The sequence below is a fragment of the Gavialis gangeticus genome, unplaced genomic scaffold, assembly GCF_001723915.1.
Source record: "Gavialis gangeticus isolate Ggan-Ray unplaced genomic scaffold, GavGan_comp1, whole genome shotgun sequence".
Classification (NCBI taxonomy): domain Eukaryota; kingdom Metazoa; phylum Chordata; order Crocodylia; family Gavialidae; genus Gavialis; species Gavialis gangeticus.
Genome location: NW_017729000.1, coordinates 35889880 through 35916517, shown reverse-complemented (window position 1 = coordinate 35916517; position 26638 = coordinate 35889880). Strand labels below are relative to the sequence as shown.

General features: G+C 41.1%; 1 protein-coding gene across 4 annotated transcripts in view; it reads left to right on the top strand.

Annotated features, from left to right (window-relative positions):
• SLIT3 (slit guidance ligand 3) overlaps nt 1-26638 on the top strand; it is a 1179950-nt gene that overhangs the window by 1034196 nt on the left and 119116 nt on the right. For all 4 annotated transcript variants that reach the window (XM_019506517.1, XM_019506518.1, XM_019506516.1 and 1 more), the window contains 2 exons: nt 17215-17312; nt 25709-25848. In XM_019506517.1, the coding sequence (XP_019362062.1) occupies nt 17215-17312; nt 25709-25848 (238 nt within the window). The remainder of the gene's footprint in view (nt 1-17214; nt 17313-25708; nt 25849-26638) is intronic.

The following is a 26638-nucleotide window of genomic DNA, read 5'->3' as shown; positions in this document are numbered from 1 at the left end:
TGCCATGCACCAGGGGTGTGTGAAAAAGGCCATATTCAATTCGGATTTGGCCCAAATCAGGGGACAGTGACTCTATTCATTGATTCAGATCACTGTCCCGATTCAATTCAGCTGAATCTGAATCTAAAGATTTGATGCTGATTCAATTCAGCCCTACTATGTATTAGGTTGGCCCCTCACCCAACTTGGGCTCTGGCTCTGCACACTGGATCAGGTCCATGGACTGACCTGGCCTGCAGGACTGAGATGCTGGGCACCACTGATTCAGGAGGACAGTTCAACTGGAGAAGTCCTAGATGAGGCTCTGTGACACTGTAGATGAAGCAGTTACTGAGACAAGACCCTCACTGCGGCATGTTTTAGATGTGAAATTCAGATACTAATCCGATCAAAATTTTGCTCTGGTAACTATTTTTTCCCTTCACCAAAATCTAAGCTGGAAACATAGAACCCTGGAAGAGGAAATTATATGTTTCTTGAACACATGAAGTGCTAAATAAATAATGCATTGGGTGCCTAGGCACAGAGCAGGAAGTGCCTTAGAAATATTGTAAAATTAACAAAATTAACTCAAAAGCAAACAATTTAATGAAACATTTGCATACACCATCATTTTCTGAACAGCTTGAGTAGCTAAATGTTTTTAAAAGCCTGGCCTTGTTCATCCTGTGTTTGTCTAACTTCAGTTAGACAGACTTGAGAGGGGTTTGGATGGAGTAAGTGAGCAGAGTTTAGCTTATGAGGTATGTCAGCTGTATGAGATAACATGTCAGGTCTCATTTCTTAGACTAATACCATTTGGAAATACAATTCCTTGCTTTTGTTTCTTTGGCCCTATTAATATATGTGTATAAATCTCCCTCTGCATCAGTCAGTGCAAGAATAAATCCACTAGTCTGAATTCCAGGAAGAGGAGACATTGGAAGGAACTCTTAAAGCTAGACTGCCTTCTTCCATATACGAAGGAGAGTTCAAACATCTCAGTCTCTACATGTTATCCTATCTGGGCCTCTCTTTCCATTAATGTGTCAGGATAGAGGGGAGAGACAATGGAATGTAAGTATCTTGCCAAGTTTTATTAGTGTGAAGAAATCAGTGCAGCAAAACAGTGCTGCTGCTAGGTGGTTCTGCCTTAATAAATTAGATTCACATCCTCATTGTGATGCCATCCTTGGAAGCCAAGAGTGTTGTTTTTTTAAGTTACAATACTTAGAATGGTTATTAATGGATGTGGGAGAAGCATTTCCTGCTCTCTGCAAGATAATGAAAGCTTAAGAGGTTGACAGATAAGGGAGTAGTAATGGTTGGCCTTTCAAAATAAAAGTCGCTGTATGTGAATACGTATTTTGTAGGCAAGGGCCAGTGGCAGCAGTAGAGGTTGTAATTTCATACAGTGCCCCACAGCAAGAATACTGGAAGGGAAGGGGTAGTGTAGTGTTCCTGTACACGCTTACAAAATTTATTCAAGCTTCCCAAGATATTACTGTGCATCAGTTAGCTATTGATTTTTCTGAGTGTCTTTTTCCCTATTACACAAGGTTTAGACAAGGTGAGGATTTACATCTTCAGAAGCATAAAAATGAAAAGCTTAAGGAAGGATTACAGGCCACAGTTGCTGGCTGAAGGTACTGAGGCATATACATACCCACCAGGAGCCCTGTAATGCATTGTGGCATGGTCTAATGAGGAGTTTTAATAATGAATCCAAATCTGAGGAGGTGCTTCCATTTGCATTAGGGCTGCAAGAAAGCAGATGTTCAGCAGCTTGAGGCATTCACTTTGATTGTTCAGTGTTGCATCAGAAATAAGAGGTGAGCAGCTAAATAAAGGTGACTTTAAATGAATTAGTGAGCTGGGAAGTTATGGCCCAGAATCTAGAGAAACAACTTACTGAATCATCTTCCACATCCTTCTGTCAATGCAGGACTGCTCCCCATTGTACCTTTACTAGCATTTTGTCCAATTCGCTTTACATGTCTGAAGTAATGAGGCTCCCCTCCTTTCTCTTTCTCATTCCACTCTCAGGAAGCTTTTATTCATGTTGAATCTGAATTTCCCTTTATGCTTAACTTAGTCATTGCCTTTGTTATTACACTAGGTATAAGTTCCTTTCCCTCCTTTGGGGTCCCTGTCTTTTAGCTGTTTATCAACTGTTCTGTTCCTGCTTAGTCAGGCTCTGTGTATTTAACTCTTCATTTTTTTCTTAGGCTCACCAAATCCCAAAACCATAGTGAATCAACTCAAGCAGATGGTCACCCAACACAATGCTCTGATATTTGAGCCTCTTGGGCTAGGCTCTCAACTGTTACCCTTAGGCTTTTCCTGTTTAGCCTTGGTACCGACTGTATCTAAAGGGTAGGGACAGGCATTACACACAAACCAGTTTAAGTGATCAGAAACTGGTTTAACTCTGTAATAGAATAGCCATTCAGTGCACATAACCCAGTTTCAAAATGGCTGAAACCAGTTTGAGATAAACCTAGTTGAATGCAGTATCAGACTTAATTGATTTGGCTCAAACCAGTTCATGCAATGTTGGTCCCAGACCCGTTCCTGGTTTAACTTAAAACAGAGTCCCTCAGCATCTCGGCATGCTCTCTGGGCTGGGCTCTCTGCTCCAGCAGAGCGGGGGTGGCACCACCCCTCTGCTCCCCAGCTGGAACAGGGACAGGCAGGGGCAGGAGTCTGGCCAGAGAAGGGTTTAATTCCCCCCTCCCTGTGCCACCATCAAGGACCTGAGCCCAGTCTGCCAGGTGCTCCCCCCTCACTGCTGCAGCAGCAGGCCAGCATGGCCCCTGATACAGAGGGAGCAGGGAAGGGGGTTATTTCTCCTCTCTACCCCCCAGGGGACCTCAGCCAGGTCTTCTGGCCCCAAGCACTGCCACCACTTGCTCCCTGCTTGGGGCAAGCGATGGAATAAGTCCCACCCGGACGCTTGAGGGAGGGGGAATAGCCTCCATCCCTGCCCCCCGCAAGGGACCCTGGCAGTGACGTCCATGTTCTGCAGCAGCTTTCCTCACCCTGCAGCCTGCTGCTTGGAATAGGCTCACGCTAAGGGATATTGTGAACAGGGGCTGCTGCCTCTGTCATGGTTGCTTCCTCCCCAACCACTCCAGCAGCTGGGCGAGGGTGGGGCCAGATGCCAGCCGGCAGGGTCCCTTGGGGAGGTGGGACAGGAACAGGGGTTATTTCCTCTGTCTGGTGTTTGGCGGAAGGGACAGAAGGGGCCTTATTCCACTGCTTGCCCCAAGCAGGGAGGGAGCAGTGGCAGTCAGGGCAGACAAACCCAGCTGCAGTCCCCCGGGGGCAGTGGGAGTAGAGAGGGGAATAACCCTCCTCCCTGCCCCCTCTGTCTCAGGGGCCATGGCGGCCCACCGCTGCAGCAGCAAGTGGGGAGTGCCAAGCAGACCTGGCTCAGATTGCTGCCAGTGGGACAGGCAGGGGGGAATTAAACCGCTCTCTGGCCAGTTCAGTCCAGGCTGGCCATACCCCTTCCCCCCAGCACAGCTTCCCTGCAGCCAAGGGCACATTCCAGCACCCCCTGGCTCCTGGCCTGAGCAACTGCAGGCATGTGCCTGCAGTTCCTCAGTCCAGAGGGAATGTCTTCGCTGTTACAAACCAGTTCAGCCTAGCCAGGTTAGACTAACCTGCAAAGACTTAATCAATTTAAGTTTTGGCTTTTTGAATGTCTGTCCCTAGCCAAAAGGGTGCAGCCCTCTAGCCAGTTCCATTGCTGAGTAAAGTTTGGTAGTATCACCTGTACTTTGAGGGCAATTGCTTATTTTTGCATTCCTTGGGAATGACTTAATTGGTGAATCTGCTATAGGCAGTTTAAGTCTGCAAGGAAAACAACTTTAATTAAAAAGTCAAAGTAAATCACTTACCGTCAAACAGAACTAGTAGGTTAAGGATGTATCTAACCTAAGACTGAACCATTTGGTCCTTTAATTAATGACCAATTGGTACATCGCACAAGTGATACGGTTGTCTCCAAGCTTCTGCCTCTTTGACTCTTTCATACTGTCAGTTTTTGCCAACCAGCATCAGTAGCAGTTGCTAAGCCTTGCACAGGTTGTATAGATTTCTTCAGTGGAAAAAGTGTTTTGGCAAAAGCATGTTAAGTTAACTTACATTTACACTAAGGCTTTAGCAGAAGTAGAAATGTATCAAAAAATAAAATCACATGTTAACAAAAGATTCTAGGATATAGCTGGTCTCAGCAAACTGGACTGGCATGGCCACTCTGAATGAGCTAGCTTGGTGCTAGAAGCAGTGAGCAAGGCCACATTAGCACAGCCCTCACCAATACCAACTCATAAGAACCATGACTTCTTGATGGGCAGTATCTAGTCTTTAAAAGTTGTTTTTGTATTTTATACATTAAGAAGAGAGGTTCTGGGTTTGGATGAAAAAGAGCGAAATACAAATTTTCTCAGCAGCTCAAGGAGAAAAGCATAATGTCATGAGGTTTGTTTAATTTGCCCCCGAAGTCATGGTGAGAGAAACTATTTTCAAAGCTACCAGCAGTTCCCGTTCAGTCAAGCATGAAGTTTAGGCTTTAGAGTCAAATTGCTGAAGCTTAAGTGCATCAGTGGGTACCAGTGGAATTTTTCACATAGGTAAGTGCCTGGCTAAATTGGAGCCTAGGAACTTATGAGTTTAAGATTCATATGTTTTGAACAAGCCCATATTAAATTTCAGCTCCTGTGGTGGTAGCTAGGCTGCCTTCATACAACAAAATGTGCAGTTACTGATGTTTTGTTATTGTTCTTAGTTTTAAAAGGAGAAAAAGTGGTCATCTTTTAATTTTTTTTTTTTTTATTACTTGCTGTTTCTGAAATGACTTAACCCAAGTGATTTAACCATGCCCATGCCCATGCCCAGCAATGGAGTGTGGCACTACCTATGGCCATCACTCATCACATGGTCTTTTGTGATGTGGTGACATATTCTGATGTTACAAGTTTTATGAGAGAAGTGAATCACACCAGAGTAGTATTTTGTCAGCATGAAAATCACATTCTTGTCTGAAAATGTTGTATCTGTTATTCCTGGTGGCATCTACAGTCACCTATAATAATTAAGGGCTTTAAACTAAGATTGCTGGGGGATGGGGAAACACTCACTGGAGCATGCCCGGGGGCCAGCACACAAGAAAGCTCCAAAGTTGGGGACACTAGGAGAGCTGTTCTTGCAAGAGCTGAGGAAATGGTTCTCCCTCAGACTGACAGGAAATCAAGGGTCTCAAATGGAGGACTCAGGTGCCTGTACACTAATACCAGGAGCATGGGGAACAAGCAGGAGGAGCTATCCCTTCTACTCTCCAGTGGGCATTACAATTTAGTAGGGATTCTGGAGACCTGATAGGACTCCTCACATGATTGGAACATAGCTATAGAAGGCTATACCCCGCACAGAATAGACTGAATAGGATATAAAGGTGGAGGTGTAGCTCTCTATGGCAAGGGACAGACATTCAAACAATGGCCAGCACTTTTAGAGAGCAGATTAGAAAAGATAAGGCAGCAACTGAATTTAAACTAGCAACAGAAATCAAGGACAATAAGATGTCCTCCTTTCGGTATATAGAGAACAGGAGGAAAACAAATGGAAGCATGGTGCCACTGCTTAACAACACAGGACAGCTGGTTACTGACACTCAGGAGAAAACTGAACTCCTGAATGACTACTTTGCTTTGGTATTTCACTGAACTAAAGGGAAAATCATGCTAGATAGGGTACAAAATGGGCATGGTGGGAATGACCGCCTTCCTACTGTTGATGTTAAGCTGGTTCATGATCAGTTACAAAAGTTAGACTTTTATAAGTCAGCAGGACCAGATGAACTTCATCCGAGAGTGCTGAAGGAGCTGGCCAAAGTCATCACAGGACCTCTGAGGAAACTCTTCCAGAATTCATGGCAGTTGGGGGAGGTCCCTGAAGACTGGAAAGGCCAATGTTGTGCCCATCTTCAAGAAGGGGAGTAGAGAGGACCTGGGCAACTATAGGCCAATTAGCCTAACTTTTATCCAAGGGAAAATCCTAGAAAAATTAATCAAGTTATCTATATGTGATACACTTGCTGAAGGTAGGATTCTGAATGACAGCCAGCATGGCTTCATTGTGGGCAGCTCTTGTCTTACCAATTTCATTTCCTTCTATGACCAGGTAACTTGCCACCTGGATAAGAGAGAAGAGGTCGACACTGTATATCTGACTTCCAAATGGCCTTTGATCTGGTATCCCATGATGTTCTCATGGGAAAATTGGAGGATTGTGAGCTTAACTGCTTGACAGTTAGGTGGGTAGGAAGCTGGCTGCGGGGTAAGACCCAGAGAGTTCTAATGAACGGATCTGTGTTGTCCTGGTGAGACGTGGTCAGTGGTGTCCCGCAGGGGTTGGTGCTTGGTCCAGTGCTTTTCAACATCTTTATCAATGATTTGGATGTTGGGGTGTAGAACTCACTGGCCAAGTTCACGGACAACACCAAGTTATGGGGGAGTGTGGTCATGCTTGAAGATAGGCTGCAGATCCAGGTGGACCTAGACAGGCTAGCAAGTTGGGCGGATTGAAACCAAATGAAGTTCAACATTGAGAAGTGTAAAGTGTTCCATCTGGGGATGAACAATTCCCAACATACTTACAGGCTCGGTGGTGCCAAACTGACTAACACCATGACTGAAAGGGACCTGGGGGTAATAATAGACCATAGTATGAACGTGAACCGTCAGTGCGATGCTGTAGCCAGCAGGGCAAATAATACTCTGGGATGCATCAATTGGTGCATCTCCAGCAGAACCAAGGAAGTGATTCTTCACTCAGCATTGGTGAGCTTGCAGCTGGAGTACCGTGTCCAGGTCTGGGTGCCACACTTCAACAAGGACATGGAAAAGCTTGAGAGAGTCCAGAGAAGTGCCACCCATATGATCAGAGACTTGCAAGGCAAACCATACAAGGAAAGGCTGAGGGACTTGGGACTCTTCAGCCTAAAAAAGAGAAGGCTAAGAGGGGACTTGATAGCAGCTTACCACTACATCAGGGGAATACATCAAGGGCTCGGTGAACACCAAACAGGAGTAATGGCCGCAAACTCCTGGAAGACGGTTTCAGGCTTACCACTAGGAAAAACTTCTTCAGAGTCAGGGTGTCGAGACTGTGGAATAAAGTCCCTCCAGAGGTGGTGCAGTCAGCTACCCTGGAAATCTTCAAGAAGAGATTGGATGGTCACCTCGCTGGGGTCACCTGACCCCAATTGTCTTTCCTGCCTAGTGCAGGACAGTCCATTCTGGCCTCTTACAATCTATAAATCCATAATAGAAAATGAAAGCATTGGCCCCTCTTTAATTTTTTTTTCTATTATAATTCTGAAATTTTAATGAAATCCTTCTTTGTTCATTTGTTATAATTTGTACATAGTATGTCTGCGAATATCTATATAAGGGCATTCAAGAGTACTGGATTTATTTTTAACAGGAGCTAGGATATTGATTGGCTTAAGTAAATTAAGTCTTTGGGAGTATTCCACAGGTGTTAGTCTTGGATTTAAAGCAGACTGCTTCCTGTCCATTAGTACAGTACACATGCTTTCCTTTGGTAGACTTTCCTTTCTCCTGATTGAAAGCCCTGAAGCCATTTATCAATAAGAAATGTTGCAGTGCAGTGGATTTATGCACACAGAGGTCCAAACACAAAATCTGGATTAACACAAGAGCATATATTATTGATAGGTAAACCTCAATTATCCCCCAATAATCAAATTTCCTACTGATAAGAGTTGGTGTCAGAATTTCTTTTACTAATAGCTTAGATCTTTACACCTTGACTTTGACAGGCATATTCTGCATTACTCGCTACTAAGATAATGATAGGTGTAGCATACCCTGGAGAATCATAAATCTTTTTGATTTAAATAAAATGAGGCTTAAGAGAGCAGAATTGGCCTAATTTACTATGAATTGACAATTGTGATTTATTAACAAGGACAAGGAAGTCACTAAAAAGTGCTGCTGCCGTGGCCAATTATCGTTTAATCAGGTGCCAGATGAAGCCAAACTGGTACAGAAGATAACAATGCAATGCTGAAGACATGGGGATATAAATAACTTTGCGCTGTATTTTTACTATACTATAGTCACTAGTGCTGTGAAAGTTTTCAGAAGCAGGTAAGTCATCCAAATATGACAGTGGAACAAAAATGAAATCAATTCATTGATTTTCATCTTTTCTCCTTCAACCACTTCTGGTGGTTTTTCCACTAATATTTCTCACCATGTGTTTGAACAATCATGGGAATAATTTAAATTGGATTATTGTGTCAGTGAAAGTAGAGCTTATAAGCATATATATAAAAAAGAAAAGAAAAATGTCTGGCTGGCTGGGTGAATGAGTTGGTCCAGTTGACATCAAATCCATTCTGAAACTTAGTCCAAAACCCAGAGGTGACCAGAATGTTTTTTTAATATCATTTTAAGTTAATTGGATTATGAATAATAACTATCTTAAAGTGCGGCTTTTTAATAGTTAGGATAATTAGACATTAGATTATTTATCACCACAAGCAGTAATCTCACTTAGAGGTGGAAAAGACATGAAAGATTGTGATAGAGTCGGCATTAACAAAGAATAGGTGCCGCCTTTTTGTAAGTAACAGATGAACAAAATCTGTAGGAGTCACTGCTTCTACCTGGCAATCTAAGAACAATCAGGGCCAAAAGTAGTTGGCTATTGTCCATGCCAAATAATTTTTGTACATGCCTTTAGCAGATGGATCAGGCACAAACCCTGCCAAGACTTGTTGTTGTTTAACCCTGCCAACTAACATCATCTGCAGTTTATCTAGGCTGAACTTTAGTCACTGGATTTTGGGCAGATAATATAGGGTAAACTAGGAAACTGCATCACCTGGATGTGCTGAAAAACAGACATCTATCTGAGTGACTTTAGTTTTGTGAAGTGCAGTGATGTACATGCAGTACCTCCCACAGCAATGTAATTTGCCATAAAATCCTTTATCTCAAGAGGTTTCTGTAGTAAAATATTAGTGGGACAGAATAGTACAGTGAATAAACTGTTTTTCAGCTCTATATTTCATATCCATCCTTTCAAAGGAATTTTGATTAATCATGTATTTTAAAGCTATTTTAATTGTTTTATATGGAACATCTCTGATTATGTCACTGAGATCCAGATATTTTCTTCACACAGATATGCACCCAGTTTGATCCACATATTCCCTTTTTTGAAGAGGTCCACCTACTTTGTGCAGCAGTTCACATTATAGGATGACCTGCTTTTTTAATTAGATTTTATTTGTACGTTGCATTTAATTAAGTTTTGTTTTCTCTTAACAGTCTCAACACAGATAATATTGGTTTCTTATACAATTTAACAGCTTAGTGATATAACAGTTATAAATGGGATTTCATAAACTTTTCTTACCAAATGTATCTGTTAGCTGTACTGATTGGATAGCTGACTTGATCCCATCATTTTGCCTAGCCATCTCTGTCAAATTCCTCTTGCTTCTCCTAATGTCTACTTTCCATGTATCTTACCTCACATAGGTCTTAAAAGGAAGCTGTTGTATACTTTGTTTCTATGTTTTTCCCCTTCTTAATGTCCTTTCAAAAGTTTGAACTTAATTTCCCTTTCTCAGAAAGGTGAGGGTTTCATGTTTGTTTGTTTTTGTTGGTTTTCTTTTTCATTTACTTGCAGCTAGATTTTTTTCCTCTTCTCTCACTGTGTCAGTCTGTCCTTGGTTCTTATACAGGATAAAGACACAGCTTTGTCTTGTTTTAGTTACCTCCTTGTTCATATATTCACTGATGCCTTCACCCTAAAATCATATCTGTGCAGGGGGACCTCTATGTCTTTGCTGAGTCCCACTGCCCCGTACAGGTGTTGTTGCAAGACCAGAGCAATCAAAAAGGATATCACAGACATCAGCACACTAATGAAAACCAAGCTTAAGAATCTTGGGATTTCCCTTACCAGTGAGATGGCTCTATGGCAGTGAGTAGAGTCATGCATTAATATCTGTCCTTCCTTAATTTCACAGCAGCAGATATTAAATTACTAAAGCCAGTAGATATTGCAGATTTGGATGGCATTTCTGAACTAATAAACATGTAAAGGTAGTGTAAATTTTGGATTATCTGCTTGTAAGTTGCCCTTTAAGCTTATCCTATGACAGATTTATTTAGTCTTCTCTTGTGCAGTAAAGATGGTTTATGATGCTTTGTTCTGAATACCGGTAAGTTGAGTAGAATGATATTTATGAGGTTGTTAGTTGTGGGGTATGTGTGTGTTACGTTGATATTCGGAATATTAATGGATTCTATTATCAATATGGCATTTTTGTAACTGGTGTTTTGGTGCATTATCTTCCCAAGTGTTAGAACTTCAATATAGGCAGTCTGGCAGAATAAATCAGAGCTCCAGAAGACTGAAGTAAGGAGCTGAGCTGAGCCAGGGGTCAGGATCCATAGGGACTGAAGTGGGAATAAAGCTGAGGTCTGCGATCCAGAAACTGTTGTCAGAACAGTCCCCCAGACCAGGAGATCTGAGATACTGGAGGCTGCCAGGCAGGAACATAAGCCAAGCTGAGGCCAGAGCAGCAAATGAGGCAGATGCAGGAAAATCAGAGCTGAAACTGTGCTGGGTCAAGACTAAGGTACATTGAGTAGCCAGAATATAGCTGCATAAACTGTCTTTAACTCTAGGGCCACAGCCAGTCACGCCAAGCAGGTTAAACCACTAGCTTGCTCAGCCCCCACCAGGACAGACCAGCTTTACAGGATGCTGAGCATTTAATTGATTGGTCTCCGTTGGTTTTCCTAGATCATGTTTAAAAGTCTTTGAATTAGCTTTGAATTAGTATCTGCAATAATACATGAAAACTGTACCATCTGTTTTCTGTATATTCAGTTTCAATGTGGTCTATTATTAATATAGTGAGAAAAGTTAAGAATTTGTATACATTTGCTTGTAAACCTTTTTCTTTGTCCCTACAGTTCATTCTTCTAGATTGCTTTTGTGTATCAGTAAGAATGCAGTTATCTAGAATGAAACTTTGTTATTTTCAGCTCATGGAAGCCTTATAAATCTCTGTCTCTCTCTGAGGCTGTGGAGTTCACTGTTCCTCTCATTCAAAGGGCCAAAAAGTACAGTGTTATCTCCTGCTCTTTTTCCTGTTTCTCTGGATTTTGCCTACCTGAGTACTCTGAGCTCCTTTAGTCTCTTTCAATGGAGGCACAAACGTCTCCCTAACTTCTTGTCATTGGTGATATCTTATGCCCACTAAAGAATTATACTGTTGTTTTTTTAACAAAATGATCTTTTATTGACTGTAGTCACCATATGTTACAACTACAGGAAATTTCTCTTAGTTACAATGTAGTTCTCCTGTTTACATGGAACAATCATTTTTGTGCCTTCTGTTTTATCACTTTCTTTACCCTGAAAATATTGTCTCTGGTAACATTTCAATAACCTTTAAACTCAGCATGACTCAGTGAAAATTAATGTTACAGAGAACAGGCCAAGGAGGGATGGTGGGGTTTTTCATCCTTTTATAAGGATAATTCCAATATTTCATTCTTAAAACAACATAAGGAATCAGCAGTAGGTCTTGTAACTTCATCTTTCTGCAGATAGTAGTTAGTTGGCATCCTCTTGATTATTTCTGGAGTTACTTCCATGTCAGCTACCCCATGATGAAATGCATTCAGTAGGTTTTTCCACATTTTCAGTAGGTAACAGTTTTTAAACCAAATTTGATCTCTGTAAATGAAGTAATCACAGAGTTACTTCAAAGCTGAGGCAATTGTCCAATTTTTCTCTCATGTAACTAAGTTGAATTGGGACCCTTCCAAGATTCAAATAAAAGGGATTATTATATTTAGTTGTTTATCTCTTGACCTAACAAACCTCCAGATTTTTCTGCTTTTCGGAATAAACACAAGTTTTCTTTTTTGTAAGTCACCTTCTAAAACTACAGTAGAAAATGTACTCTAGTAAACTTAACTTGTGAGGCAGACACGTGCCTTTCCTTAAGAAAACTTATTACTAAATTGAATAATTCTGAATAGAAAACTTATCCAGGATATTTATCCTCTTGTTTAGGAACTATATGAGAACTGACTGGGTTCCTCTGTTTCTTTCATATGTACTTCATTTTATAAATTCTGAAAATTCCTTCATTATGAATGTGAACAGCTTTTGAAGAATTAGGTGTTTGAGCTGTATGTACTGGTAAAATGGGACTTCAGGCATTTACTCCTTTGGTTAGTACAAAAACGCTCATGGCAAAAATACAGAAGGAAAGTCTAAATTCAGTTTGTGGAAATGCTTATGTACATGATTTTGAAATTTACTTTCCCAGAATATTTATGCTATTAAAATGCAGTTGGGCTATTTTCAGAGAGCACATTTATGAGGGATCTGAGTAGGGACAAATCAAGGTAATTGAAAATATTGGCTGCATTTTGATGGAAACACGTTTTCTTGCATACAACATACACATTTTTCCAAAATCAGCTGCTTGAAATTGGAGTGTGCATTCTAAATAAAGGAAATACAGTGGGTGCATCCACACATGTGCTTTACTGCTGAGTAGACTAATTAGCTCCATAGTAAAGCGTCACCATCTTCATGTGCACTGATATTAGGACACAATAAGTTAATTAACTTTGCCATAAGATAGTACTGTCGGGAACAGTACTATCTTATGGCAGAGTCATTTACTAAGCAGAAACACACATGTGGCAATGACTGGGACTGCAGCAGTTTGAGTCAGGACAGAGCAGGCCTCAGGGTGGCAACAGTCTTGGGGGTTTAGCCACATGCCTCTGCAGTTTCAGCACTCTCATGCTCCAGCCATCCCCTCCGCCACACAATGCCGCCACCTGGACCCTGGGGCTGGTCCCCACCCCAAGTCTGCTGCCAGCCTGGGGCTGCTTCACCCCGCTTAAACTGCTGTAGTCCTGGGAGCATCTGCAGACTCTGCACCTGGGAGCAGCTGCCTGTGGTGCAAACTGCATTGGAGTTTATCACGTCACCTTAATAACATGGGTAGATGCACCCAGTAAGAGCAGCTTTTGTTGCTTTGCTGCTTAGCGAGATAAAGCAAAAGTAAAATCTGCACACGATCTACACTGTTAACAATGCCTTGATTTGAGGATGATCTCTACCACAGCTCATTGATGGGCTCTGTGGTGACACACAATCCACAGGGAACAAGTCAGTGAGTGTGCTTGGCTCTTTAGATGTTGCTACTCAGTTACTTACTACAAGGAAAGTTCCATTTTCTTAAGTCTGTCTTTCAAAAACAAGGTGCAAATCTTATCCAGATGTGCATTGTGTATAAAATACAGTGATATTACAGTATGTGGAATAGGTTCCTTAAATATTGTTATATATAGTAATAGTTTCTGTATCAGTAGGCCCTTGTTCTCCGCTGGTAAAAGAAAGCTGCCTATGACTTATGAAGTAAAGCAGAGCCAGAGAAGTAATTTCCATGAAGTAATTTGACGAATTTTGGCTTTCTTTTTGTTTAAGGATTATCACAGATAATCAGACTTTTTTGTCTCTTGTAACTGTTGAGACACTTCATATGATAGCACTTCAGGCTATGGAGTATCTGTGAACTGTTTGATCTAAGGTTGCCCTTGTTTCTTCAGTTTGAAGTCTATCCTAAACCCATTGTGGTCAATGGTAAAAGTGCCACTGATTTCAGTAGCACAGGATCAAGCCTTCTTTGTGGCATGCGTTACATGCTGCTCCCTGCTTGCCTGACTCTCTTAGAAACAGGTAGAAGAAAATGCAAAATATCGGGATGCATAGCTAAATGAGTGTGCTGCAAAACCCTGCATATGACATTTAAGTTTTCCATAAACAAAATAATCATTCACAGAAACCAGTTTAAATGATTAACATATTGTCAAAAACTTGTGTTTTTGAATAAAACAAATGTTTGCATCGCCCATGTTTGTTCTTGCCCTATTGTCCAACTCTCTGTTGGCTTATGCCAGTTCTCAGTGGCTTTTTGGTATTCATGCCATAACATTTTCCAGGACCAAATACAAGTAGAGGCCAGCATTGGATTCCAAAATTTCAGACAAGTATAGTGAAGAACAACTTGTTATGTATAACACAGTCCAGTACAATTGATTTTACTCAATTTAATCAATTTCAATCAGTGCTGAGTCTAAAACAAAGGAGTGAAGCTTTCTAAGTACCTCAGGTTGGGTTCTGTTCTCAGTTAGAGGAGTTTTCAACCAGAACAGTTCTTCTAAAGTTGGAGCGAATTGAGGTCAATGCAGGAATTCAGCTTTACATGGGCACATGTGAAGCCAATATATGGATGTGTATGTGTTCTGTCTGGCCAGCTGAGAAATGGAAACCATCATCAAAAATATTTCTAGGGTGTTGCATTTTGCCTTATCATCATTTATAGCAAAATTAGAAGCTCCTAAAAAGAAAGTATTTCAGTCAAAGACGAGAGGGATCCCCCAACCTATGCGTGTGATTTGTGTTTACCTTTTGAGGGCTTCTACCTCTTTCTCCAGTCCAGTCTTAATTCACACACCATTAGTCTTAGCACAAATGTTCAATATGAGCTGAGTTGACACTAAAAGAAATTTCTTGTTTCCCTATTCTCATTGTAAATTGGAACCAGAGAATTGCCATAATTATTTGAAAGATATTTTCAACATGTCTTTAGGGCTCTTCTATGTGGAAGACAAATTAACTAAAGGTGTGAAGGCACGTTAAAGCACATTATGAATGATCTTATTCAGAAGTAAAGGAGCCTTAGTTTGCTGTGGATTAATCAATACCAGTATTTTAAACAGTCTCATCTTTCTCAGAACAGTCATGTATTTTCACAGTCTTTTATGTAATAAAATACTTCACATATATAGCACCTTTTTCTCAAGGACCTAAAGGTGTTGTGCAAACAATTGACTCATGTTTGCAAGAGAGACACAGGTATCCTACTGCTTTCAAATGGGATAAAGTAAGGTAAGATGGCTCTGATTTACCTAATGCCATATAGTAAATTAGTGAAATAATCAACAGCCTGATACAGCAGAACACATTGTTCAGTTTCCATGTTGCCAGAGGCCCTGGAAAACCAGCAACACAGGTATATTCAGTAAAAGACTGGGAACTGTCTGCCAAATATGTGAGGTTAGAGGATACCTTGGAAAAGAGATGCTCTCATCTTAACTTTGATCCTTAATATTTTTACTATAAACCTCAAGCCAGTCTGCCTAACTGTATTAAAAGTAATGGGATTATGCTACAGTGACTGTTTGAAAGACTGCTCTAAGGATGTTTTTAGGACTTTTTGAAAAAAACCCAAATGCTAGCTTTTTGTTTTGCTTGTTGCTATGGTTAATTAGCTCACAGAGTGTTTTCAAATTGTGATGCCAAGAGAACAGAGAGAGCATGTGAAATTGCAATGATAGCTACAGTATTGAATCATCCGCAAAATACTCAGTTTACCAGGGATACTGAAAAGCATTTGCGTTGAACATTTGAGAAATATTAAAGATGGCATGTTCCCAGCCTCCCTAGGGTAACACGACAAGCACATAGGATTTGCAACACAGATGGACAAAGCATAGGCAACATTGCAGTGGGTGGCAGCCTATTAGCTCTGTGTGGCTGGCATCCCCTAAGTGCTGTGGAACACATGGTGCCAAAACAAAAGCTGCATGAGCTTCCCTCTTCACTTTCAACTTTCTCCCGAGGCCTCTGAGACTCAGTATTTCAAATGGAAGATGCCAAGATTTTTGGCAGACGCTTCAATATGTATGAAGCAGAAAGAATCTGTGCCAGTTCCTGAGTAAAGCACTAGTATGTCTGCTCCTGATACTTCGTTTGGGGAGTGGCCTCTGCTTGTCCCCAGTGATTCCAATATTTGATCAGGTCTGTCTCTTCCTTTTTGGAACTTGATTTCCTGGACCCTTCACTTCAGATTCTGAACATGCAAAAAGCTTTTCTATTTTTTGACTGGAAGAACCGTCCCCAGTCCATGGAGATCATCTCTACCATATACAAGGGAGGGCAGCTTCCTCTGGTCCTGTTCTACTCTCTGAGTCTAATCTCTCTTCAGTTTCTCCCTCTGTAAACTGGGAATGTTATTTCCCATCTGATAGTGTAGAGGATAAATTCCTTGGCATTTGTGAGACTTATACCTCCAGTGACTGGGAATGTGAGCGTATAAAGCACCTGAATGTAATGCATGTGATTAGCAGCATGGACAGAGACTTGTCAGCTAGCTTTCTGTTTCTCTGCAGCTTTCAAATCTACAGGTGGTCTTTGAAAATGTGTCAGCTAACTAAAACAAATTCTGCAGCCATCTGAGCTTGACAAGCCTGAAACAATTTGGGCTCATACTGTTTGCACAGATTTGCACAGCATCTATGATAGAAACTTCAGCCACTGTAGAACACTGGTCCCTACCCTGAGGAGCCTCATATTCATCCTGCAGTTGAATCTATATGTATTGAACTCAGTATCCATCAGGAGCAGGTCCATTTTACAGAATTGCAGTGTAAGAGTAGCTTGAACATTCAAAGACTTAAAACACAAAGAGGAAGCTAGGGAATTCGCACAAGGTGGAATTTGCATTTTGTTCTGGATTCAGCCAGATCAGCAAGATATTAACCTAACTCCAGCCAAAGACAAAGCTATGAAACCTGCTCCTAAATATGTTAAAGTAGGAGTCCCATCCTCCTATATTGTACACAGCTACTTTTGGATCATGGAACCATTCTGTTCTTTTAAAGACTATTACACAAACTTCATTATTGTTGTAACTCATAGCATGAACCATGATGTTAAACAAGGAAAATTCATTTTTAAAAAAACAGATATAATTTGAAGTACTTTACTTATCTTTGAATATGGCCTTTAATTGGCAGAATTGGCTTTGTCAGTCAGTAACCTTTTTCGGTTGTGGGCCAGAGTGACCAAATCCGGGTCAACGGCGGGGGGGGAGGGCAAGCACTACAACCCACTGTCACTGCTGCTTTTCTGTGCTGTTACACAGGGAAAGTGTCTGCCTCTGGCAATTGTCCCTGCTACAGGAAACTGAATGGAGATATGGTGCAAATGGAGAAATAAAAATAAGACCTGAAAAACAAGATAGACTAGTCCAGATGGTATGTATTACTAACTGAATTTCTATTTAACTTTCCCCAATAGGGTCGAGACTGCAGTATGCCCATTAATGCCTGCATTCAGAATCCATGCCAGAATGGAGGGACTTGCCATCTCACTGAGACAAATAAAGATGGATTCAGGTAATAGAGAGTGAATTGCATGTCAGACAAGATAATGAGCTGAATTTACCTTGCACTTGTCTATTTTACATTAATGAAGCCTAATGGGCTTTTTTTCTTGTTACAGAAACTGCTGTACAGGACAAATGATATTTTTTCACTAGACATTAAATTAATTTGGTCTCATTGGTGACACATTGTTTCCTCTGAAACAGGCATCCTTATTTTGTCTTAATAGGATGCATACTAAAAGCTGTTTTGTGTAATCCCCCAATCTGCTTTGTGTTATCCATAGGCTAATTTTCCTTGGGGCATTTCAAACACACATACACACTCCCTTTTTTTATTTGTAAAATGAGCATCTGTTGCTTGACAACCAGATGCAAAATGTTTTTATGCTGAACAATCTCATAGTCCAGTAGGCTTTAAGGAAACAATTGAAAAATGTGGGAGATTATGTCAGATCTTGGGCTTAGTGCCTGTAAAAGAACAGCCTTCATGACTTAACATCTTGCATTTTGCCCTCCTCACGAAAGCAGGGTCAGCTCAGTTGTTACTCAGATTGGACACTTCCAAAGGAGAACCGTGAGGCTGAGTGAAGTGATGTGATTTAGCAAATAGATCTCTTCCTTCTGAAATTGTATTTCTCTAATTCCCTGTGTATTTAAGGGACTTTGTACTGTTCATTGAGGTTATTTTCAGCTGAAACAACAAGAATATTCTATATACTTTTTGCATCAAGTTTCTGGGATGACATTTTGGAAATTAGTTGCTAAAACCTTGACCAAACTGTTAGCCTATGTTTACTACACTGCAGTGTTGATGCTGCCTTAACTATAGTAGCAGTGCTATTGTGGTTGGACTTCCTGGTGTAGACATCCCCTGAATGAGAGAATGGCCACTTTAGAGTTTTGTCATCACAGCTGCATGAGCTCTGGGGTTTCACACTTTCACACTCCAAAATTAAGCTAGCTCTGTGTCTTAGAACAGAATTTGTAACATAGACAAGGGCCTATTCAGGTATCTGTGGTATCTTTTACTCAAAAGGGCCCTGGTTTGTAGCTTCTACTGCATATATTAAATCTGTACTTTCCCTCCCAAAACATTTGTGAGGTGTTCTGATTGTAGGAATCACTCTCATCTCATCCCATAGGTAGCTGCATATCAATGTTGGCTAGGTGAGACAAAGAATTGTAAGTTTTAGAGACTGTATAAAACCATTTTGATTGCCCAGAACAACTTCAGTCAATGTGGGATCTTATAATTTAGTACATCCTAAATGTCATATCCACTGCAGTTTTAAATGACTTGCTCCTTCAGTTAGACTTGGTGGAAAGAACATTGATACAGTCATATTGTGTCAGAACATTTTACAAAATTGCATTCACAAACTTTTACATAACTGGAGCTCTCAAATTTTGAGAAGATATAGAAAGAGCAGGGACAGGCTCCAATGGCATCTGAATGCCCTTTTTGATTATATTCAGGGGAAAAATGATTTCACTGTTTCATTTTGAAGCAACATGTATAGCAACCTTTTTATGTGGTTTCCTGTTATATATAACTATACGTGCAAAATAAAAAAAGGCAAATATAGACCAAATATTTAAAATGATATAGAAATAGAGGTTTCATTGGTGGAATTTTTTAAAATTTGGGTACCTGCTCTGTTTCAGAATAAAGGGTTAACATCTCAAAATCTTTTGCAGAGTGAACCTTTCACCACTAAAGCCACAGAAGCAGTGCTATAGTGGCTGTGCTTCCTGGTATAGACATCACCCAAAAAGTCAGACTGGCCTGCAGGCAAATGTCCATATTGGGGTTTTGCTATTAACCTGTTGAGTTCTATTGATCTTCTTTATGTTCATTTCCTTTTATATATCTAATCAGTTTAAGTACCATGGATTCCACTTTTTTCTGGAGGAGCTGAACTATAAAACTTAAATCATTAATATTTGTCTGCACTAACAGAGACTTTCATGGGGCAATAGCCACAAAAGAAAAGATAAGGAAAAGCTTCAAGCTCCTTTTTGAAGGGAAGTCTCTTCTCCAAAGGATGGCACCAGTTGGAGTTACATGTATATAAATCTATGTGCATCAAAATGAGAAAATAACCCCTTAGATTATATTCTGTGAGGAAGTGAATGTCAAAAATGTTTCAATGAGAGGCCTCCTTGGAATTTTCTGTTGTGTGGCCTGTAAAAGAAATTATATCTTCTATATATTTTCTTCCCTGGAGAAATATATTAATACACAAACTCAGCTGCCAAACTTGTCAAATCTTTACTCTTGTAAAAGGAAACTTAAGCCAAAGCTTTCCTCCCCATAAAATGCCAAGCAGTTTAACTCTCAAGTTTCTGTAGTCTCAGACAAGCAAAATTACCTTTTAAATAATGGTAAGGTGATGACATAAACTAGCCAAAGGCAGGAAATTCACAGTTAAGGCTGAGATTCTATCCTCTCTCACCCCTGTCTCTCCTGCTGTGCCTAGGTATCACAAGGGGCGCTACACAGCAGGTGATTTCAGTTTTCATATTTGCTGTAATAGCTAGTTGCAATGGAGTGGGTGCATGCAAGAGTTCAGCTGGAGTTCTCAAATCTGTTCTCTTGTCAACTTTTTATTTTTTAACATATTTTACTCGGAATCATTGTCATGGTTTTTAAAATGGCAGGGTTTTTTTTCCTTGCAAAAAACAGATAAATGACACTGCATGGCTCAGAGGGGTGGTAATACAACATGAAGCCCTTCTTTTCTCTAAATCGCTGATTCAAATCCCATCCAGGTCAGTTGTGACAAAGGTCTCCCAGTCAAAGCTTCTTGGTGAGATTCGTAAAATTAGATGATAATGTCAAGCATGTGTCCATGTCATTTAGCACCCCTCAGAGCCTTTGCTGAGAGTGTGACAAAAGAAGACATGGGTCACAGTGACAGAGCTATCAACTGCCTCACAGAGCTAACCCAAGGCAAACAGCAGATCATTGGCAGTATTCACTGTAGGGAAACATATATATTCCCCATATCATTTTATCTGATTAGATATAAAGAGAATTTCATTGTCCAAAGCTGTTACTCCAGTGCCATCCACAAACTTTAAGCTCACTTAAAAATGTAAAAACTGGAAGCTGAAAAGTCTATTGCATGCATACCTCCTAGTCCAAGGATAGATGAAGCACCTGGGGACTAGCAAGTCATTCCATTGTTTTGCAGGTGTACAGAGTTGTCTGCCAAAGGGTTTGTTATAGGTTTCTGGAAAAGCTGATATTTAAAAATTTAAAAAAAAACTACAACAGCTGATTTTGAAGTGTAATCTATTATGTCTGTATTTATTTTGTTATCCAGATACTAAATAATTTGATCTTAGCAGAGAAAAAATACAACCAATAACTTTGGGTTTTCATTCGCTACAGTTCAGCCCTGAAAAATTATTCCAGAAATGTCATCATTAAATTCCTTAATGATCTAAAGACTACTTATAAAACTGCTCCAGTTAACAAATTAAAAGATGCACATTTCTAATAGCCAATTCAGAAAACTCAAACTGGGATCTGAAAATCCAGGTTTTTTTTCTCTTATGCCTCAGTGCTTCTAATAAAAGGCCCATGTTCTGCCCTCAGTGCCAGTTTTGCAATGCTGTTGTCCTCAGACTATGCCCTTCTTTACATAGCTGAATCTGATTGGTCTAGACATGGAACTGAGTAAGTTATTTTTGAGTTATTTTGGTGGTGCACAAGAAATAAAAAAAAAAACACATAAGAAAGCATAAAAAGCAGCAGTGATTTACTTTTTAGTCACTAAATCATATCTGACTCTGAGTAAACAGAAGAGGCAGATCCGTTATATAATAGCAACTCTCTAAGAATTTTTGTTCACCCCAAAGCCCTCTTCCTACCCGTCTGAAAGGCAGTCACTTCTGGGATAAGAAATAGCAGCTAACTAGTGCTCAGCATACTGCAGAACAGTGAGGGGAAATTTTGGCTAGGATCAAGAGTCTTTACAAATGAGACTGCTGCAAAATCTGGAAGAGTAGGCAGAATTCTGACCTATAGATCGTTTAAGATTCAGTGTATTATGTCTTCTCTATTTTACCTTGATGCTAAGCTTTGGAACACCTCCAAGAAATAAACTCCACCCCCTTGTTCCTGTTTTGTGAGTGGCCAAGCCCAACAATTAGGTAGCATAGGTGGCTAAGAGTGCATGCCCCAGTCTTTTTTCAGGCTTTCCCAGGATGTCTGTAAGAAAATACGATATCTGAGATCCAGGGGAGGTGTTCTAACAAATAACCCTGTAAATTAATCAGTAGGGGATTTTTGCCAAGCAGTTCTCACTCTTGGGAACTCAGTATCTTGAGCAGTCAGATGAAACTCACATTTGGTGACCTTCAGGTCATGCTGTAAATCTCATTTTTTCTTCTAGGCTTTTTGTGGGAAAATATGTACAAATCCTCCCAAACTAGCCCTCTTTCACCATTGTGTTCAACCTAAGGCCAAGTTTTAGCATTTAATTTCTACTTGCAGACTTGTGTATTTGAATGCAAATTGAGAAGAAGAATGACATATAAATAATAATACAAGAACTTACCAAATAATAGGGTGGAAAGGTAGCCAAATGTCATTGATAATGTCGACACTTCCCTTTCTTACAAAAATCAAATGCACCCTAATCCTAAAATATTATTTGTTAGCAGTTCCGTATTCTGTAATGTCACTACTGTAAATCCTGGGATCATGGACAATGGCTCACCAAATAACTAGCAACATGTTCTCTTGTTGTTGTCTTTTAAACTGAAAGAAAGATCCATGCTCCCAAACTGAGACCTTGGATGCCAAGTTGCAGCCTGGAGCTCATTTTTATGGCTGAGTTATAAACCCTTGAAAATGGGGTTTTGTAATGGAAAGGGGTGACATGATGAATGCACCACTTTATTTAATTAGACTTCTTTACCCTCCTTCCCCTCCTCTTGCCACAAAAGATGCTGTGCTAGCTCTTCTTTCTTATATGCCTTCTGCAATCCCCTGGATCATTGCAGGGTCAGAAAGAGGACATTTTTTATTGGTACTAATGAGGTAGAGACAGGAAAAGAAAATATTTCATATTGATTTATTGTGTTTTAAATTGGATTGATCTGAGCAGTTTGTTTTCAGTCTTTCACTGTGAAGAGTTTCCTCTTCCATCTAGCTCTCCTGCCCTATGAATGACCAGTGTAGGATTGAGAGAATGTAGTTGCCGGTGTAACTTAGGTTTCTGCGCTATTCCTCATTTGGACACTTCTTGTTGTGACTGGTTGAGACACCTGCCCCATCACACTGTTTCCTGTGCCATTTTTAATTCCTTGGATTTCTAATGAAAGTGAATATTTAGGTAGCCCATTTTATAGGAGAACCCAGTGTCACTCCTTGGGATCATGTTCAGGCAGGTGTAGATTGTACATGTGCAGCCATCTGTGGTCTTATAGTTTGGGGCTTTTGTACCAGGTCCTCACTCCTTGGATCACAAATGAAGAAGACAGAGCCAGCTTCATACCCTTGTATCTAATGTTATCATCCCTGCATCTGTGGCTCTTCCAGCTACCAAACCCTTCTGTTTCCTTGATACACAGCACCAACAGTATCTACAAATCACAATCGTAACCACATAGCCATGCTGATTACTTCATCTCCAGCCTGGACATCCAAGATATTAAACCACATACACTAGTTTTGCCTACCTTAGGAAATAGTCTTGACTCATCCAACAGTGGTCAGCGATTGGTATAGTTGCACTGCTTCTTTCCCTTTTAAATGATAATAAAACCCCCCTAACCTTTCCAAAGCACTTTTCATGTTTAAATCTGACACTTTACAACCTTACCCCCACCCTCCCCCACCCAAGTGTCTTTGCCTAAAGCAGTGGTTCTCAATCGTTTTAGAGTTCAGGCACCAAGGTTAAACTCAAAATACCCCTCAGAAAGTCCTCATTGTTAGTTTTCACTCATTTTTGTCTACAGAAAAATAAGAGCAACTTTTCTGTTGCAAACAACTCAGAAAAAACACAGGAGGTCAGAATGTTTTTGACTCTATGGCTAAGTACAGACAGTAAAACATCACATGGCTGAATCAATTCAATCTTTGCAGGTTAGTCTAAGCTGTGTAGATTGAACCAATAAGCAAGTGAACAGACACTCACTTTTGATTTCAGAAATGCAGCCATATGCCTGCAGTGACCCAAGTCAGAAGCTTTGTGGGGTAGAGTATGCCTTCTTGCTTGGTGGGAGCAAACAGCTTGGGCCAAAGCTACCCCACCCAGCCTGTGAGGGTGGGGTTACAGGGGAGGTACAAAGCATCCTGGGATGCTAGGGGACTGTGAGTTAACTTGAATCTGGGATAGAAGTTTAATAAACTGATTTAACCTAAATCAGTTAAGTCTGATACTACATCTATCCAGGTTTACCTTAAACTGGTTTCAGGCATTTTGAAAGTGGTTTATGTGCACTAAACTTCTGTTGTGTTACAGATTTGAACTGCTTTCACATGACTTATACTAGTTTATGTGTAATTTCTGTCCCTAACCAAAAGATTCCTGTTTGAAATCTCTGGGTTCACCTTATGAATCATGTTTGTACACCTAACAGTGCTAACATTGTGTGGCACCTTACAGCACCCTTGAAAGGACCTCCAGGCACCCCAGAGTGCTATAGTACCCTGGTTGAGAATCACTGGCTTAAAGAGCAACCCATAGGCAGCTAAGCTAATTGTTAGGTGACTTTCTGACTTGGTCAATTCACAAGGCTTACCAAAGTCTGGCTAACACCTTATTCAGCTGACTCTACATTGTTCCCATAAAAGCCACATTCTGCTTCTCACTAGGGCTGTGCAAAGCTTCAGGCCCTGATTCTATTTGGCAGAGATTCGACGCAATTTGGTGGCTGAATCTCTGAATCCAAATTGAATCAGAGGACCCTTTAATTTCTCCGAATTGATTCGGAACCCTCTGACTCAATGCAGAGAGATTCGGAAACATTCAGAGGTTCGGACATAGAGACAGTTTTAAATATTTTTTCTGCGTACCTCTAGGTAGCAAGGGGTCATGAGGAGTGACCCACAAAAGCGTGGGGGACTCCCCAGTGCGCTCAGTAGCAGACCTGGAAGTGGACCAGAAGCACTTTCGGTCCACTCTTGGGTGCCCCAGGAAGTGCACTGGAGGGCCTCCCCGCACCCTCCCTCTGGCCCAGTGACTGGTACCTCCTGGGTCTGGGGGGGTCCTCCTGTAACTGATTGCCAAGCTGGGAAGGCGCAGGGGGGGCCACAGCATGCTCCCTGGCAGACCCAGAAGTGGACTGGAAGTACTTCCGGTCCACTTCCAGGTTCACCGCCAAGCATGTGGAGGTCCCCCCCACACTCCTATGGGATGGTGCCTGCACCCCAGCATCACAGCAATCATGAGCCACACCTGCTCCCTCAAGGTATGTAAAAAAAACTTTTAAAGCTGTGTCTATGTCCAAATCACTGATTCTCCAAATCAGCATCTGATCTTTGTATTCGACCAAATTGAATCAGGGACAGTGATTAAATAAATGAATCAAATCATTGTCCCTGATTCTGGCCGAATCTGAATCTGAATTGAATAGGGCCTGCTTCACACACCCCTACTTCTCACCAAGAGCATCTGGAATTATTTAGTTTTTTCTTGGTCTTCAAGCTGTTGATTTGAGAAAAGCTTGCAATTCACAGTCCACTAGATAAACATATCTCAGTTTTGGACTTTGAGCCATCCCTTCAACAAAATGAAACTTGTCCTGTCCCCTTTTAATCTTATCATATGGTGTTAAAAGTCTTCCCAAACTGACCTATCACACAGAATAAAGGATGTAGCTTTCCATAATTTCCACATAGGCCAAAATTTGCTTCACAGCCCATGAAAACTAGACTTCTTAATCAAATGAAAGCTGAGCTTGAAGAAGATAAAAAACTTAGCAAAGTATTTCTCAGCTGTGCTCAAGTCCTTGTAAATACAGGTTTCACATTAATACCTTTGTTTTTTTGGTTGGTTGGTTTTGTTGGGGGGCCAGGAAGGATTATTGGTTATTTAGCTGTGTTGCAAAGGGTTGAAATACCTATTTAAGATGTGAGCTATAACAATATCAGCAAGGGGTACAGCGTGATGCATGAGAGAGGATTTCTTCTCCCCATGTTATAAACAGATGACTGCAGGCTGCTGGTGTCACCATTCACTCACAAGTAGGGCCAAAAGCACTAAGTAATGTCAGTTCTACAGAACAACAGACATTTACAGCTATGGCAAATTTGGCTACAGCCATTCATCTATGTCACCTTACACCTCATTTTAGTACTACAACAAAAAGAAGGGGGAAAAGAATCTGAAATCCAAACTAATCTTTGCTTTTTGGGGTTTTGTTTGTTTGTTTTTCTTCTCTGCTAAGCTGTTCTTGTCCTCTGGGATATGAGGGGGAGAGATGTGAAGTAAACCCAGATGACTGCGAAGATAATGATTGTGAAAACAACTCTACATGTGTGGATGGGATCAACAACTATGTCTGTCTCTGCCTGCCGAACTACACAGGTAAGAAAGAAGAACCACAGCCAGAGGGATATAGGGATCCCCTGGCAGTAGTTCAAGGAATTTCCATACTTTCGGGTACCCAATGAAAACTGACTGATCTCATGCATAAAATTAAACCAGGTTCTGGGTAGACTGTAACATAACTAAATTTATTTGTGCCTTCCCCATGGATTATGAAGAGGTCATATCTCTCTACTAGGGCTGTGCGAAGCTTCAGCCCCTGATTTGATTCAGCGGAGATTTGGCCCAATTTGGTGGCCAAATCTCCAAATCTGAATCGAATCAGAGGGCCCTTTAATCTCTTCGAATCGATTCAGAACCCTCCAAATCAATTCAGAGAGATTCAGACAGATTCAGACATAGATACAGCTTTAAATGTTTTTTCTACATACCTAGAGGTAGCAGAGGCTTTGAACGCTGTAGTGCTGGGGCAGATGCAGCATCCCACAGAAGCACGGGGTGCTCTTCAGCATGCTTGGCAGAAGACCTGGAAGTGGACCAGAAACACTTCCAGTCCACTTCCTGGTCCACTGGGGAGAGCGCATGGGGGCCCCCCTGCACCCCCTTGGCTCGACAACTGGTGCCTCCTGGGTCTGGGAGGGCACCCAGGGTCCCCCGGTGGCCAATCACTGAGCCAGGAGACATGGGGGACCCCCCAGCATGCTCCCTGGCAGACCTGGAAGTGGACCGGAAGTATTTCTGGTCCTCTTCCAGGTTCACTGCCAAGCATGCTGGAGAGCCCCCTCGCACTCCTGTGGGATGCTCCATGCGTCCCAGCACCGCAGCGATC